This window comes from Salvelinus namaycush, chromosome 22, assembly GCF_016432855.1.
Source record: "Salvelinus namaycush isolate Seneca chromosome 22, SaNama_1.0, whole genome shotgun sequence".
NCBI classification, from domain to species: Eukaryota; Metazoa; Chordata; class Actinopteri; order Salmoniformes; family Salmonidae; genus Salvelinus; species Salvelinus namaycush.
This window is the reverse complement of record NC_052328.1, coordinates 16,524,435-16,541,572: the sequence shown is the minus strand read 5'-3', so window position 1 is coordinate 16,541,572 and position 17,138 is coordinate 16,524,435. Positions and strand designations below refer to the sequence as shown.

The following is a 17,138-nucleotide window of genomic DNA, read 5'->3' as shown; positions in this document are numbered from 1 at the left end:
AATTAGTTTCAGTTAGTGGAGATGGAGGAGCCTGAAACGAAAATATATTCTTAAAGTACTTTACTTCCTCTTTCAAAATATCATTTGGTGAATCATGCGTGACTCCATCATTTGTAACAAGTTTTAATACGTTTTTTTTGGTAGCATTTCTATATTGAAGATTGAAAAAGAATTTGGTGCATTTTTCCCCATATTCCATCCAGTTCGCTTTATTTTTGTAATATATTACACTGGATCTTTCTTGAATAAGTTCCTCCATTTCTTTTTGTTTTTCCTCTAACTTATTCTGTGCCTCTATGGTACCGTTTTTATTGTTATCTAACTGTACTGTTAGTCCTTCAATTTCCTTTGTTAATATGGACTCTTTTGATCGAAATTGCTTTTGTTTTATAGATGAGTACTGAATTGCATGGCCTCTAAAGCCACACTTAAGTGTCCCATACAATATGGGGATCTGCTGTACCTATGTTATGTCTAAAAAAGTCAGTTATAAATTCTTCTGTCCTAGTTCTAAACAATTTATCATCTAGTAGGCTTTGATTAAATTTCCAATATCCTCGCCCACGTGGAAATTCTGTAAGAGTAATATATATGCCAATTATGTGATGGTCCGACCGCATTCTGTCCCCTATCAAACACTTTTTAACTTTTGGTGCCAGAGAGAATGATATAAGAAAGTAGTCAAGGCGACTAGCTTGATTAAGCCTCCGCCATGTATATCTCACTAGGTCAGGGTATTTAAGTCTCCATATATCCACTAATTCCAATATATCCATGACATTCCTGATTTCCTTAAGTGCCTGAGGGTGATAGTTTGTAGTGTGATTTCCTTTCCGGTCCATAGAGGTATTTAAGACCGTATTAAAATCTCCCACTATAATAATAGAGTCTAGTGTTGCTTGTAGAGTTGATACATTCTTATATATATTGTCAAAGAAGCTTGGATCATCATTATTCGGACCGTATAGGTTAATAAGCCATATATGTTTATTGTCCAATAACATATTTAAAATAATCCATCTACCTTGAGGATCTGTTTGGACAAGTTGCACATTTGGATCAAAGTTATTATTAATTAAAACCATCACCCCTTTTGAATTTCTTTGCCCATGGGAGAAATATATTTCGCCCCCCCAGTTCTTTTTCCACAAAACTTCATCTAAAACTGTCGAATGGGTTTCCTGTAAACAGTAGATATTATAATCCTTCTCTTTTAGCCAGGTAAATACTGATCGTCTTTTCTTATTATCTGCTAAGCCATTACAATTGTAACTGGCTATACTTATTTCACCACTTACCATAATGAGACACACCTTTCAATTATTTTTTATCAAAATATATGTTTGTAAACGTCCTATTAAAAAGTAACATAATGATTGAGTGTCTATATAGTTGTACCATGACATTTGCATCTCCACTAAGCAAACCTCCAATTGGTCCCCACTATTCCACCCGCCAAAAGCCCCCATCTCGAGTTGGGTTGTCATCCCAATGACCGGCAGACCACCCCCGACCCCCCGCATCGCACAGCCCCGGACCGACTGGGATCCATCCTTCGAAAAGTGCACACAGCGCCATCCACCGAACCGAAGCAGATCCATTGCCAAATGCATTTCCATCGCCCTCACCTCTATTTTTATTACATATTGCTGTGAATCATCCTCTATAGTCCCTAACATCTTTTACTTCTTCCTTCGCAACAGTTGTGGGATACACACATACACCCACACACATTCAGCCCTTACCCCCACACAACCATAAGCTCACCCTCTCAACAATTGCACCATCCCAGAGCCCAACTCAAGATGGATCATGATTTACAAATGTACTTGCAGTTGCAGCTGCATGAGAAGGCCTGCAAGACCGCGCAAAAAATGAGCATAAATGTAGAGATTTATTTACCATTGTCACATCCTAAATGATGGAGGTCAAATGTACACCTTCTTCCTGAAACACCCACAATACGGTCATCCATTTTGACCATGTTCCCAAGCATCTCCATGCAGTCCGACTTGATTTCGTGCCACCAGGGCCACAATAATATACCCCCTCTCTGAATGTCCGAGTGTGACCCCCTCCCCATGGGTTACTGCAGCTAGTGTTGCCAGCACTGCCACTGCCTGAGTGGGGGCACCCCACCGGAATCCCCACCGGCTAGGTACAAGGTCGTCAAGGTTCTCATTAGCAGCTTTGAGAATTTCCTTGTTTATTATGCTCTCCCTTTAGGGGGCTTTGGCTTTGCAGGACCAACCCTGCCAAGCAGGCTCAGAATCTTGAGGGGGCAGTGCTGCTCTTGGTCCCTGACCTCATTTTGGCTGCATACAGACCGCTTACAGCATGCACATAAAACAGTTAGGGACTTCTCCTTAGTATCTGGGCCATTCATGTGGGTGTCTAGGGTATAGGGCCATGGACCGTACCATTAAAATAGGATAATAAATAATTAGATATAATTTATTTTAAAAATGTAGTTCCCCATGATAGGACAATAAATAAATAAGACGTATAATTCATTATAAAAGTATATCCATCATCTGAACAACATTGAAAGCCCTCTCATACCCGGCCCACAGCAATACACTGGCTCTGGGATATGCAACTATTTCATTACTCACTCACTCAACTTTCCAAACATAACAAATAAAAATAAACACACACCACACCATCCACACATACTGTGCCTTCTGTTTACTTAGTTTTTATCTTCACTATGTAGAAATAGTGCTTGTGTTCAATTAGTTATATATGAAGATTTATAGAAAAGCTATATTTTGTATTGTATTGTTACAATCAATAACCGGGCTTGAATTGTGTTTATTTTCCTCATCTATGAGAACTTTGTAATTTTTAAAATAACCATGGAGTAGTCTTTGTGTCTCTGAACAACTGGTTATCAATATATAGTTTATCAACGACGAGAGCTACTCGTTTCGCTTTTAATCTATTTTCTTTGAAAATTCACTCTCCTTCTTGGTAAAATAGCCTGTACACAGCCTGGAGGTGTGTTTTGGGTCATTGTCCTGTTGAAAAACAAATGATAGTCCCACTAAGCACAAACCAGATGGGATGTCATATCGCTGCAGAATGCTGTGGTAGCCATGCTGGTTAAGTGTGCCTTGAATTCTAAACAAATCACTGACAGTGTCACCAGCAATGCACCCCCACACCATCACACCTCCTCCTCCATGCTTCACGGTGGGAACCACACATGCGGAGATCATCCGTTCACCTATTCTGTGTCTCACAATGACACAGCGGTTAGAACCAAAAATCTCAAATTTGGACTCATCAGACCAAAGGACAGATTTCCACCGGTCTAAGTCCTTTGCTCGTGTTTCTTGGCCCAAGCAAGTCTCTTCTTCTTATTGGTGTCCTTTACTAGTGGTTTCTTTGCAGCAATTCGACCATGAAGGCCTGATTCATGCAGTCTACTTTGAACAGTTGATGTTGAGACATGTCTGTTACTTGAACTCTGTGAAGCATTTTTTTGTCAGCAATTTCTGAGGCTGGTAACTCTATTGAACTTATCCTCTGCAACAGAGGTAACTCTGGGTCTTCCTTTCCTGTGGCGGTCCTCATGAGAGCTAGTTTCTTAATAGCGCTTGATGGTTTTTGCGATTGCACTTGAAGAAACGTTCAAAGTTCTTGAAATGTTCCAGATTGATTGACCTTCATGTCTTAAAGTTATGATGGACTGTCGTTTCTCTTTGCTTATTTGAGCTGTTCTTGACATAATAAGGACTTGGTCTTTTACCAAATAGGGCTATCTTCTGTATACCGTACCTTGTCACAACACAACTGAATGGCTTAAACACATTAAGAAGGAAAGAAATTCCAGAAATTAACTTTTAACAAGGCACACCTGTTAATTGAAATAAATTCCAGGTGACTACCTCATGAAGCTGGTTGACAGAATGTCAAGAGTGTGCAAAGCTGTCATCAAGGCAAATGGTGGCTTCTTTGAAGATTCTCAAACATAAAATATATTTTGATTTTTTTAACACTTTTTTGGTTACTACATGATTCCATATGTGTTATTTCATAGTTTTGATGTCTTTACTATTATTCTACAATGTAGAAAATAGTAAAAATAAAGAAAAACCCTTGAATGAGTAGCTGTGTCCAAACTTTTGACTGGTACGGTATATATATACTCCCAAGTGGCGCAGCTGTTTAAGGCACGGCATTGCAGTGCTATAAGCGTCGCTACAGACCCTGGTTCGATCCAGGGCTGTATCACAACCGGCCTTAGCTGTACTACTTATTTCTCTGTAACTGAGGCAGATATATAGCATTTGGCAAAAAACATGATTATTTGTCTCTCTAAAATGAAACCGTCAAGTGAAAGATATTAAACAAATACATGCTTGTCATTGAACAATGCCATGCCATGATTAGATAGAGAAAAAACACACCAATCTCTTTCATAATTTCTTTAAACAATACAAGCTATTTTAATATTTCTGAAAATGGATATATAGCATTTTGGAAAGAAACTCTTCAAATACTGATGGTTTGTTTCATAAAAAGGAAAGCACTTTACCAGTCCTCTGTTCTCAAATGTAGATCCACCATGTCCTGTGAAGGGGGAGTGTCCATGTAAATCATATGGGCTTTATAAACATAGTTCATCAATAAGCTTTCCTTGGGACTTTATGCACACACTAGAAGGGTGCAAAGACATAAATTAGGTCTACTGTACCTCTCCCACAGGTAAAGATACTTTGAAATCATTACTGGCTGGAAGGTGCAGAGCAGTAGATAAGCCAGTGACATTTGGATCTTCTACCTCACCCAATTTATCCTGGGGATACAAAAAATATGATTGTGGATTTTTTTTTAAATCATATGGAACTTGTATAAAGATGGGTAAGATATTGGTCAAGTGAAGGATCAGTTAACCGCACCCTCACGCAAAGCTCTGTCTCCAGGTCTCTGTTGATGTAGTAGCGCAGAGTTTTGGTCAGGTTGGATGTTTTCTCAGGAGCAAGAATCTTATGCTCTTCTGGAAAGGCCCCACGCATTTTCAGGACCACATTCTGCTCCACTAGAACAATAACAACATGGATGTGGTTGCTCAGTTCAGTGATCTATGAATATCCTGTGTAGACCAGTCTGATTATGCTCACACTGACGCAGGCAAACAGGCAAGACAGACAGACAGGCAAACAGGCAAGACAGACAGACAGGCAAACAGGCAAGACAGACAGACAGACAGAGACAGACAGAACGAACGAACGAACATACATTGGGAGGTATTTAGAGAATAAGTGGCCCCTTATGATCACTCTACTAGATAGGACTAGACAGAGGGGAGCAACTGAGTGGACATCCCCCAGGCATGTCCTCACACTAAACAGACAAAACTAGTTCAAACCAGAAACTGATGACTCGTGATGACATTGCAAGCAACTTTGCAGCAGGGGCAGTCTTTAGACTGATAGAACTTTCTTCTTTCATTTTGCAAACATTTTATGAGTCAAGTAAAGGCCAAACTATGTTCAACAGGCACCTGGAAAAATAAGCAGACCTGATACAGTAGATAATAATTTGAATGATACTCACTGGCAGTGGTCATCAGCTTTTCTACATTCACATCCACAGTAGAGAATGGGGAGGCCTAGGACAAAGTATACTACAATAATCAGCATATAGAATAGCCTTCTGTTTGTGGTTGTGAATTATTTGCCTTAATTTTGTACAGCATTATATTACACGTACAGTTCCTTCAGATGGTATTCATACCCCTTAACATATTCCACATTTTGTTGTGTTACAAATTGGGATTAAAATTAATTTAATTGTCTTTTTTGTTTTTTATGATCTACACCAAATACTCTGTAATGTCAAAGTGGAAGAAAAATTAAATTTTTAAAGATTTATGAAAAAATAAAACACTATCTTGACATATCTTGATTAAATAAGTGTTGAAGTCCCTGAGTCAATACATGTTAGAATCACTTTTGGCAGTGATTACAGCTGTGTCTTTTTGTGAAAGTCTCTAAGAGTTTTGCACACCTGTATTGTACAATATTTGCCTATTATTATTTTTTAAACTCTTCAAACTCTGTCAAGTTGGTTGCTGATTATTGCTAGACAGCCATTTTCAAGTCTTGCCATATATTTTCAAGCCGATTTAAGTCACAACTGTAACTAGGCCACATTCAAGCAACTCCAGGAACATTCAAGCAACTCCAGTGTACTGTATATTTGGCCTTGATTTTAAAGTTTTTGTCCTGCTGAAAGGTGAATTTGTCTCCCAGTGTCTGTTGGAAAGCAGACTGTACTTGGTTTCCTCTAGGATTTTCCCTGTGGTCAGCTCTATTCCGTTTTTTATATGCCCCCCAAAAACTCTCTAGTCCTTGCTGATGACAAGTATATCCATAGCATGCTTGAAAATATGAATGTGTTGTGATGTGTTTGACCAAACATAATGCTTTGTATTCAGGACAAAAAGTTAATTTATTTGCCACACTTTAGTGCATTATTGCAAACAGGGTTTAGGTTTAGGAATAGTTGTATTATGTACACTGTATTCTTTTCACTCTGTCATTTAGGTTAGTGTTGTGAAGTAACTAAAATGTTGTTGATTCATCCTTAGTTTTCTCCTATCACAGCCACTAAACTGTTTTAAAATCACCATTGGCCTCATGATGAAATCCCTGAGCGGTTTCCTTAATCTCTGGCAACTGAGTTAGGAAGGACGCCTGTAGATTTGTAGTGACTGGGTGTGTTGATACACCATCCAAAGCATAATTAATAACTTCACCATGCTCAAAGTGATATTTATTGTCTGCTTTTTAAAATGTTTTACCCATCTATCAATAGATTCCCTTTGTGACGCATTAGAAAACCTCCCTGGACTTTGTGGTTGAATCTGCGCTTGAAATTCACTACTTGACTGAAGGACCATAAAGATGTGTGGGGTATAGAGATGGGGTAATCATTCAATAACCATGTTAACCACCTTTATTGCACATAGAGTGAGTCCATGCTACTTATTATGTGACTTGTTAAGCTAAGTTACATTTTTACTCCTGAACTTATTTAGGGTTGCCATAACAAAAGGGTTGAATACTTATTGACTCAAGACATTTCAGCTTTTCATTTTTTATTAATTTGTCAAAATTGTGGGGCATTATGGGGTATAGTGTGTAGATCAGTGGCACAAAACCTCAATTTAATAAATTTTAAAATCCAGGCTGTAATACAACAAAATATGGAAAAAGGGGTGTGAATAATTTGTCCTGTCATTATTGACCTCATCATTATCCATCTCTGACCATCCTTGTGATGTTGACTTTGCCTTAGAATGATCAGCAAACCAAATGAATGCCCTTACCACTAGTACACCATTAGAGAGATACTCGCCAGCAGGCTCTTTACTGCAAACAGGGAACACGAGAAACACAAACTTTTTTTCAGTCATGGAAGTAGTTCCCTTACAAAAAAAGGTGTTTAAAGCAGCAATCCTTAATTGAAACATTAACAAAGTGTTCTCCCCTCCAGTTTCGGTAAAAAGCTGAGAGATGGGGCTGGAGAATTGCAGCCACTCTCAAATCCATAGACTACAGAGTTCCCCAATAGGTAGCCCACTGTCCAAATTCAGCACACGGGTGATTTTATTTGTTTTGTATTCATTTTTGTTGTCGGATATAAAAGACTGTAAAATCACCAGGGAATTAAATTGCGTGATTTTATTTTATGAAATCTGTTCCCAAGTAATAGAGAGGCATATTTGTTTGTATCTTAATGTAATTAAAGTTTGAAATTATTAAATTTTTTAAAAATGATTCTGTACAAATTATTTATAACTATGTTCCGGCCCCGCGACCATCCACTCATGGAAAAATTGGGCCACGGATGAATGTACAGTTCAAGTCGGAAGTTTACATACACTTAGGTAGGAGTCATTAAAACTCGTTTTTCAAACAATGCACAAATTTCTTGTTAACAAACTATAGTTTTGGCAAGTCGGTTAGGACATCTACATTGTGCATGACACAAGTAATTTTTCCAACAATTGTTTACAGACAGATTATTTCACTTATTTCACTGTATCACAATTCCAGTGGGTCAGAAGTTTACATAGTTGACTGTGCCTTTAAACAGCTTGGAAAATTCCAGAAAATGATGTCATGGCTTTAGAAGCTTCTGATAGGCTAATTGACATCATTTGAGTCAATTGGAGGTGTACCTGTGGATGTATTTCAAGGCCTACCTTCAAACTCAGTGCCTCTTTGCTTGACATCATGGGGAACTCAAAAGAAATCAGCCAAGACCTCAGAAAAAAAACTGTAGACCTCCACCAGTCTGGTTCATCCTTGGGAACAATTTCCAAACGCCTGAAGGTACCAAGTTCATCTGTACAAACAATAGTATGCGAGTATAAATACCATGGGACAACGCAGCCGTCATACCGCTCAGGAAGGAGATGCATTCTGTCTCCTAGAGATGAACGTACTTTTGTGCGAAAAGTGCAAATCAATTCCAGAAACACAGCAAAGGACCTTGTGAAGATGCTGGAGGAAACAGGTACAAAAGTATCTATATCCACAGTAAAACAAGTCCTATATCGATATAACCTGAAAGGTCGCTCAGCAAGGAAGAAGCCACTGCTCCAAAACCGCCATAAAAAAGCCAGACTACGGTTTGCAACTGCACATGGGGTCAAAGATGGTACTTTTTGGAGAAATGTCCTCTGGTCTGATGAAACAAAAATAGAACTGTTTGGCCATAATGACCATCATTATGTTTGGAGGAAAAAGGGGGAGGCTTGCAAGCCGAAGAACACCATCCCAACCGTGAAGCACGGGGGTGGCAGCATCATGCTGTGGGGGTGCTTTGCTTCAGGAGGGACTGGTGCACTTCACAAAATAGATAGAATCATGAAGCAGGAAAATTATGTGGATAGATTGAAGCAACATCTCAAGACATCAGTCAGGAAGTTAAAGCTTGGTTGCAAATGGGTCTTCCAAATGGACAATGACCCCAAGCATACTTCCAAAGTTGTGGCAAAATGGCTTAAGGACAACAAAGTCAAGATATTGGAGTGGCCATCACAAAGCTCTGACCTCAATCCTATAGAAAATGTGTGGTCAGAAATGAAAAAGCGTGTGCGAGCAAGGAGGCCTACAAACCTGACTCAGTTACACCAGCTCTGTCAGGAGGAATGGGCCAAAATTCATCCAACTTATTGTGGGATACTTGTGGAAGGCTACCCAAAACGTTTGACCCAAGTTAAACAATTTAAAGGCAATGCTACCAAATACTAATTGAGTGTATGTAAACGTATGACCCACTGGTAATGTGATGAAAGAAATAAAAGCTGAAATAAATCACTCTACTATTATTCTGACATTTCACATTATTAAAATAAAGAGGTGAAAAAGTTAAGAAACTGACCTAAGACAGGGATTTTTTACTATGATTAAAATGTCAGGAATTGTGAAAAACTGAGTTTAAATGTATTTGGCTAAGGTGTATGTAAACTTCCGACTTCAACTGTAATTGGGGACCCCTCGGCTACGCTATGGATGCAAGGACTGACCATCCATGACATCCTAATTAGTTTTAACAATGCTTTTAGGCTACACAGCGCTTGTTTACATTTACTTTGTTTACAAACATTGGAGACAGGTAGCCTAGCGCAGGGGTCTCCAACCTTTTATAGCATGAGAGCTCCTTTTAAAAAATGAAACATGTCACGAGCTAGTCATTTCTTTCTAGCTTTCAAATAGGCACATTCTTCTCCTCTCACCTGCAACTCTTCCTCGGGTCCTTAGTGTACAAGAGAAAGTAGTGCAGTAGTAGTGTTGTAGTGTTTTCTGTCAATATACCTGGTAAAATAATTTTTTCACGCAAATTCTATTTCATATTTTCCTAAATGATGTTCTTAGTTTTACTTTTCACTCTTAAAATTACAATTGTTCATAGAGAAACAATGACATTGGATGTTGTCAATGCAACATGTCAATGCTTAAATCATATATATTTTTTAATTGGTCTGGAAGAAAACAAACAAATTTAGATTTGAGTGTATTTCCCCTTTAATTGCGCATCTGGCCCTTTAATTGAGCATCTAGCAAGTTAGGAATGTGCAATGTGCCGGTCTAGAGATGGTTCTGTACTGCAGCTGCTCATGGCAAAGTTTGCAAATAACAAATAATAGATACAAATGATATACTGTACTTACTCATGATATACTTCTGACAGGAAAGCCTACTTTACAATTAACATTTAATTTAAAGGTTTTGGGGAAAGTATTTGTCAACCCACAAGAAGATTATCACATCCACTGGCTACACATGGGAGTGATAAACAAACGCGGCACCACACGGACAGAGGGGCAATATTGCTGGAAATGAATTGGCTTTTTAAGCCAATAGTGGCTAACCAGGCGTGGGATAATGTCAATGTTGCGTTGATTAGATAGTCGCTAGGAGATATTTGTGAGATTTGTTTATGACAGTTTGCGGTGGAACTAGGGCTGTGGCAGTCACAAAATATTGTCAGCCGGTGATTGTCACACAAATAACTGTTGGTCTCATGGTGATTGACCGTTAATTAACATAAACACATTTAGCATCTCCTGGCTTCCACTGCCACTGATTAATATCTACATTTAAAAAAGTCTAATAAATGAATGTAATATAGCCTACACTTCACAATAAATCTATTATTTACTTTAGACAGGTCTAAAGAAGCACGATATGAAGAAAATCCAGCCTATTTCAGAAGACCAGAATAGCATACTCTGAGTTGTCCTTATATTAGGTCCTGATGTGGCTACGCCAAATGGCTGTGGGCTACACTAGTTCATATAGCAAACAAGATTTGCTTAGAATTCCGTGGCATTATTTTATAGTATGAAGAATAAAATTGATAGGATATTTTCTCCAAACAATTTGAGGTAGTGTGATGAGCCGTTTAACAAAGAAATATATATTTGCTCTACAAACGTTGTTCTATATGTTTTGATTTTTAATACTTTGTAAGGCTGCATGATGCAACTCTAATGATGATTTTTAAAAAGTCACTTGAAAGGCATGAGCTCAGTTTTTTTTTTTGCGCAGGCTGTACACACTTCATCCGTCACTCATTCACAATTTGACAAGCACTTGATAATGCCTGGAATTTAACGGTGGCATTCCCTTCTGTGGCCATAATGCACCCTAAAAAAATCCATGCCTTTTGCGGCCAGTGGTGGTTGTGCCCTTCTCCCTGAGAGGTGCGCACTCACAATCACCGTTCACTCACATGGCTCTCCATCAAGTGATCGGGTCTTTCTGACAGGTTACAAGTGAAGACAGACGCATCGGCGACGCAACTGTGGGCGCCCTTATCCAATTCTGAGGTGCATATTGAAGATATTGGAAGAACTGTCCACATTTACTTTTCATCAGCCAAGAAGATGAGTAGGCCTAACGAACAGCAAAAGCACTAGCCTATGTCAATCTACTATCTCCCATAGTACAAAAGTTGACCTATTCTATTCTGTGCAATAAATAAATATTCCAAACATAGTCAGGGACAGTTGTGGGATGCAATAGATCCCAAATTAATAAAACCAATGGCATCCCAAAAAATGTTTTACGCAGTGTGGCTGACGCAACAGATCAGAACGTTTAGCTTAAGATCTTGAGAAGCTATTTGGATATTTCTTCACATTATAAGCGTAGGAATGCGCACATGGTAGTAGGCTATCAGCCGAATGTTCCATTAGCAGAAAACACCATTATCAAAAGTGACCATAAATGCAATTATGCATGTAATGCTTTAATTATGAAGGCACATTTTTATGGTGAAAATTATTTTCCCCAAACTTGAAACTCATGCGCTTTATGTATGCCAGTTAGGCTCTACACCCCTTGTAAAGCATATTAATGTGCTTAATTTATTTGGCCACTTTAGTTGTGATACAAACCTTATCAAACATATAGGCCTATGGGCTAGGCTACATGAGGTGTGCGACTATGATTAGAAAAAGTCGCAAAAAAAAGCCATTGTTTCTTATTCTGGGCATCATTCACAAGTGATACTATATAATTCACAAGTGATAGGCTAATATTGTCACCCATCAGACTATTCTTGATTTAATCTTGTTTTTACATATACAAAATAATATTTGTGTAAATTTCTATTTTTATTTAGAATGGACCATTATCATGCACCTGTATCGAAACAGGGGCAGCAGGAAAAAATACATGTAATCGATGCACTTAAATAGCGAATGGAGGACGCTGTTCCCGTGGTTCATTTTCATGCCAGCCAGGTAGGCTATACTCCTGTTGTAAATATAAGCAAAGTGCTTAAAATTAGGAAAGCTGAGAAATAAATATAAACTCAGCAAAAAAAGAAACATTCCTTTTTCAGGACCCTGTCTTTCAAAGATAATTCGTAAAAATCTAAATAACTTCACAGATCTTCATTGTAAAGGGTTTAAACCCTTGCTTGTTCAATGAACCATAAACACTTAATGAACATGCACCTGTGGAACGGTCGTTAAGACACTAACAGTTTACAGACGGTAGGCAATTAAGGTCACAGTTATGAAAACTTAGGACATTAAAGAGGCCTTTCTACTGACTCTGAAAAACACCAAAAGAAAGATGCCCAGGGTCCCTGCTCATTTGCGTGAATGTGCCTTAGGCATGCTGCAAGGAGGCATGAGGACTGCAGATGTGGCCATGGCAATAAATTGTGATGTCCGTACTGTGAGACGCCTAAAACAGCGCTACAGGGAGACAGGACAGACAGCTGATCGTCGAGGTTGTGTCTCACCAGGGGTGATGGTCGGATTTGCGTTTATCATCGAAGGAATGAGTGTTCCACAGAGGCCTGTACTCTGGAGCGGGATCGATTTGGAGGTGGAGGGTACGTCATGGTCTGGGGTAGTGTGTCCCAGCATCATCGGACTGAGCTTGTTGTCATTGCAGGCAATCTCACTGATGTGCGTTACAGGGAAGACATCCTCCTCCCTCATGTGGTACCCTTCCTGCAGGCTCATCCTAACATGACTCTCCAGCATGACAATGCCACCGGCCATACTGCTTGTTCTGTGTGTGATTTCCTGCAAGACAGGAATGTCAGTGATCTGCCATGGCCAGCGAAGAGCCCGGATCTCAATCCCATTGAGCATGTCTGGGACCTGTTGGATTGGAGGGTGTCCGGGAACTTGCAGGTGCCTTGGTGGAAGAGTGGGGTAACATCTCACAGCAAGAACTGGCAAATCTGGTGCAGTCCACGAGGAGGAGATGCATTGCAGTACTTAATGCAGCCGGTGGCCAGACTGTTACTTTTGACCCCCCCTTTGTTCAGGGACACATTATTCAATTTCTGTTAGTCACATGTCTGTGGAACTTGATCAGCCTTGTTATCTTGTTATGTTCATACAAATATTTACACATGTTAAGTTTGCTGAAAAAACGCAGTTGACAGTGAGAGGACGTTTCTTTTTTTGCTGAGTTTAGTAGGCCTAGCCTATAGAAAGCTGATGGGATCCTCCTCTTTTTAATAGAGGCCATCACTCAGTTTTCTCACGCAATTGCATAGCCTATTGAAATGTTGCGCAACATGAGCTCATGGGCTCTCATGAAGTGTTTGGTTAGATTTTCGATTACATTTGCATTGATGTCAGAGTTATTTGAGGGACAGTAGAGTGCTGAGTACCAGGCAGTTAGCAAGTTTGGTAGGCTACTAATGACCAGCAGCATCAGAGCTTGGAGAAGCCTAATTACAGTGACTAAACGGTCACATGGAATTTGACTGCCTTCATGATTCCTGACCACCTGGTGTGGCGGCAATACGGTCACTGCAACAGCCCTAGGTAGAACACCTGAAAATACTTTTAGAATTGTTTGGAGGCACACCATTGGCCTAGCGGTTAAGAGCGGCAGGTAGCCCAGCGGTTAAGAGCGGCAGGTAAACTAGTGGTTAAGAGTGGCAGGTAACCTAGAGGTTAAGAGCTTTGGGCCAATATCCTAAAGGTTGCTGGTTCGAATCCCTGAGCCAACTAAGTGAGAGTGTCTGCTAAATGAATAAATGTTTTCTTACATGTGAAACTGCAAATTTAATTTTTACTTTCACATGTGGAGAATCAATCACATTTTTTTTTTTTTTTTTTTTTTTTTTTTTTGATCCCCTTTTCTCCCCAATTTTCGTGGTATCCAATCGCTAGTAATTACTATCTTGTCTCATCGCTACAACTCCCGTACGGGCTCGGGAGAGACGAAGGTCGAAAGCCATGCGTCCTCCGAAGCACAACCCAACCAAGCCGCACTGCTTCTTTAACACAGCGCGCCTCCAACCCGGAAGCCAGCCGCACCAATGTGTCGGAGGAAACACCGTGCACCTGGCCCCCTTGGTTAGCACGCACTGCGCCCGGCCCGCCACAGGAGTCGCTGGAGCGCGATGAGACAAGGATATCCCTACCGGCCAAACCCACCCTAACCCGGACGACGCTAGCCCAATTGTGCGTCGCCCCACGGACCTCCCGGTCGCGGCCGGCTGCGACAGAGCCTGGGCGCGAACCCAGAGACTCTGGTGGCGCAGTTAGCACTGCGATGCAGTGCCCTAGACCACTGCGCCACCCGGGAGGCCCCCGAATCAATCACATTTGAACGTTTTTCACATATGAAACTGCAAATGAGATTGTTTTTCACATGTGAACTTGCAATTCCACAGGTGAAATTTAAGCTCAACATGTGAAAACAGCTATTTCACGTGTGCTTTTTTGTAAGGGTTGTTACAACAAAACATTTCAATATCTTCTGCTTTGATAGCGGTCCCAAAATGGCATGGATGTCAAAGTTGACACTCACCTCTCCAGCAACTCAAACTCAACCCACAATTCATCTTTGGTCTGAAATAGAGGAGGAGGCATAGGAGACTAAGGTTATGATTCATTAATTACATATTCTAGTTATATTCCTTAGCGCTAGAATAGTCCTACCGGTTCACAGATGAAGGTCTTGGTCTTCTTCTTCCCAGGGGTGAGCTTATTGATGTCAAACACTACGATGGAGCACAGGTCATCGCCCTTGCCAATGAAACTGTCCTCATCGTACATCTTCAACTCTATGATATTCTGAAAAGACAAGGGCATCTCTTTATCACGATTGGATGTACTGTATTTTGATTTACAGTATATGTTTGTTTACACATGCAAAACTAGTAAGTCTATAAACTCTCATTCTGGAACTTACCCGGAATTTTCACACAAGATAATGCATTCCTTTTGCAATTCTAATCTGTTCCATGGCATGTGAAATAACACCATAACCTATTATTTTCAATATATTTAAGGGGAAAAAATGCATCCAAACTAGCTTTTCAGGTGTTTGTGAAAGCAAAGTCGGGTAGAATGCATTTTTATGTTTTAAAATTCAATTGGTGTTACAATAAAATGTGTTATTTGAGCTGCACAAAAGTACGTCGCTGCATTTGCGTAGTTTGCTTAAAGTGTGTAGCGGCCTTAAGGGGATTCCAAGGGATGTGACTTACCAGCATGCCCGAACACCCAAAATGTGTAGCTACACTGTCATTCAATGTTGCCAACTCCTCAGTAAGGAAAGTAGCTATTGGCTGTCCTAAAAGTCGCTAGAAGTCACAAAAGTACATCATCACCTAATTTTCATAATTGGCCATGTGCATGTAATTGTGATGGACGCTGTAGGAGAGAGGAATGTGGGTGAGACAACAAGTGAGTAAAAAACACCCTAAATATGTTTAGAACTACAACTGACTTTATTCTGTCGATTCAGAATTCCAACCCTCCTCCTTTATCCGGGCTTGGGACCGGCAAAAGTGACCCAAAAGAGACACTCTGGCGGAGTTCCTTAGTTTTTTATTTAATTTTTATAGTTTCGTTTTTTACATTTACATCCCGCCCTGAATGTAAGCCAGGGCGGGATCAGCCAGCGGCGGCTTCCCGCATGCGCGATTAATTTGCAGTCTGGACCAGAGGGGTGAACATCTCCTGCTCTGACTGCAGCTGGGAGGGACTGCTGTGCGAGGACTGGGCCGCCTGTGTGAAGGATGGTTTTGTTCTCTTTTTAACAGAAATATATGCCTTATAGAAATAGGACATGTTAATCACAAAACATAGCATGACTGCAGAAAAGCTGTTGTTAATCTAGGGTGTCGACTGTGCTAACCAGAAGGTTGAGACAAGATGGAAAAATGCTGAATAACAAGAAAACAGGAACTGAGCAGTGTAGCCACCGACAACTCAGCTCAAACTTCATAACAAACACTTCCGGATATCTGGATCCTGTGTGCTGTGAGGCTGGGACCAGCCTGGGCACCACCGATAGGCTAGCAAGTTTAAACCACGCTAAGCCTCTACTGTGACAGGCCAACTCTGAAGTTGGAACTACATCTGTCACAGTATAAAATAAGATGTCTGTACTATTTCAGTCAGTTCTCTGCTTTACCCTGCGTGGTGATACAGTGAACCCGTATATATGAAAATTGCATTTACCATTTATCGCTTGTGTTAAATAAAAATAATTAAAGTATATTCAGTGACTCAATCACATTTTATCCTGATACCAGATTTGATTGACGCAACCTTTTACACCTGTGAGTGCTTTGGGACCGAGGTGGGGCCCACGGCAGCACCCGCTGCTCATTGAGAAGAGTAAGAACGATATGCGCTTTCACGCCAGAGTCTCCAAAAGTCTCCAATAACACCAGAAAAAGTCGCTAGATTTGTCGCTAGTCACTTTTTTGAAAATGTGTCGCTAAAGGGGTCTGAATACTCGCTAAATATAGCGACAAAGTCGCTAAGTTGGCAACACTGCTGTCATTACACCCTACCTACCTATATGCAAATACATATGTTTTAGGGACACCATGTCCCTATGAGTTATATCTGCCTAGTGATTGGCATACTGTATGAGGGGGTTTACCTTGACGTGACTGTGGACCCTGAATTGGAAACTCTCATTCCACTCTGGGGTCTTGCTGTTGGGCACAGTCTTAGTACAGAAGGTCCTGGCAGACGCTGTGGGGAGACCTACAGTAACATAACAGTCGGACTCAGACCCTGCAAAACAAAACACGACCGTTAGAAACGATTTTGTGTGTAAAAACAGATCAGAGATTAAATGCTTAAAGGGATAGTTCACTTTTTA

General features: G+C 40.3%; 1 protein-coding gene across 1 annotated transcript in view; it reads right to left on the bottom strand.

The window, feature by feature from the left end:
- pla2g4f.1 (phospholipase A2, group IVF, tandem duplicate 1) overlaps window positions 1-17,138 on the bottom strand; it is a 41,319-nt gene that overhangs the window by 11,863 nt on the left and 12,318 nt on the right. Inside the window, exons 3-9 of the mRNA XM_038960162.1 lie at window positions 16,914-17,050; window positions 14,954-15,088; window positions 14,823-14,863; window positions 7,372-7,385; window positions 4,914-5,047; window positions 4,703-4,804; window positions 4,544-4,578 (exon numbers count right to left, since the gene is read on the bottom strand). Of these exons, the coding sequence (XP_038816090.1) occupies window positions 4,544-4,578; window positions 4,703-4,804; window positions 4,914-5,047; window positions 7,372-7,385; window positions 14,823-14,863; window positions 14,954-15,088; window positions 16,914-17,050 (598 nt within the window). The remainder of the gene's footprint in view (window positions 1-4,543; window positions 4,579-4,702; window positions 4,805-4,913; window positions 5,048-7,371; window positions 7,386-14,822; window positions 14,864-14,953; window positions 15,089-16,913; window positions 17,051-17,138) is intronic.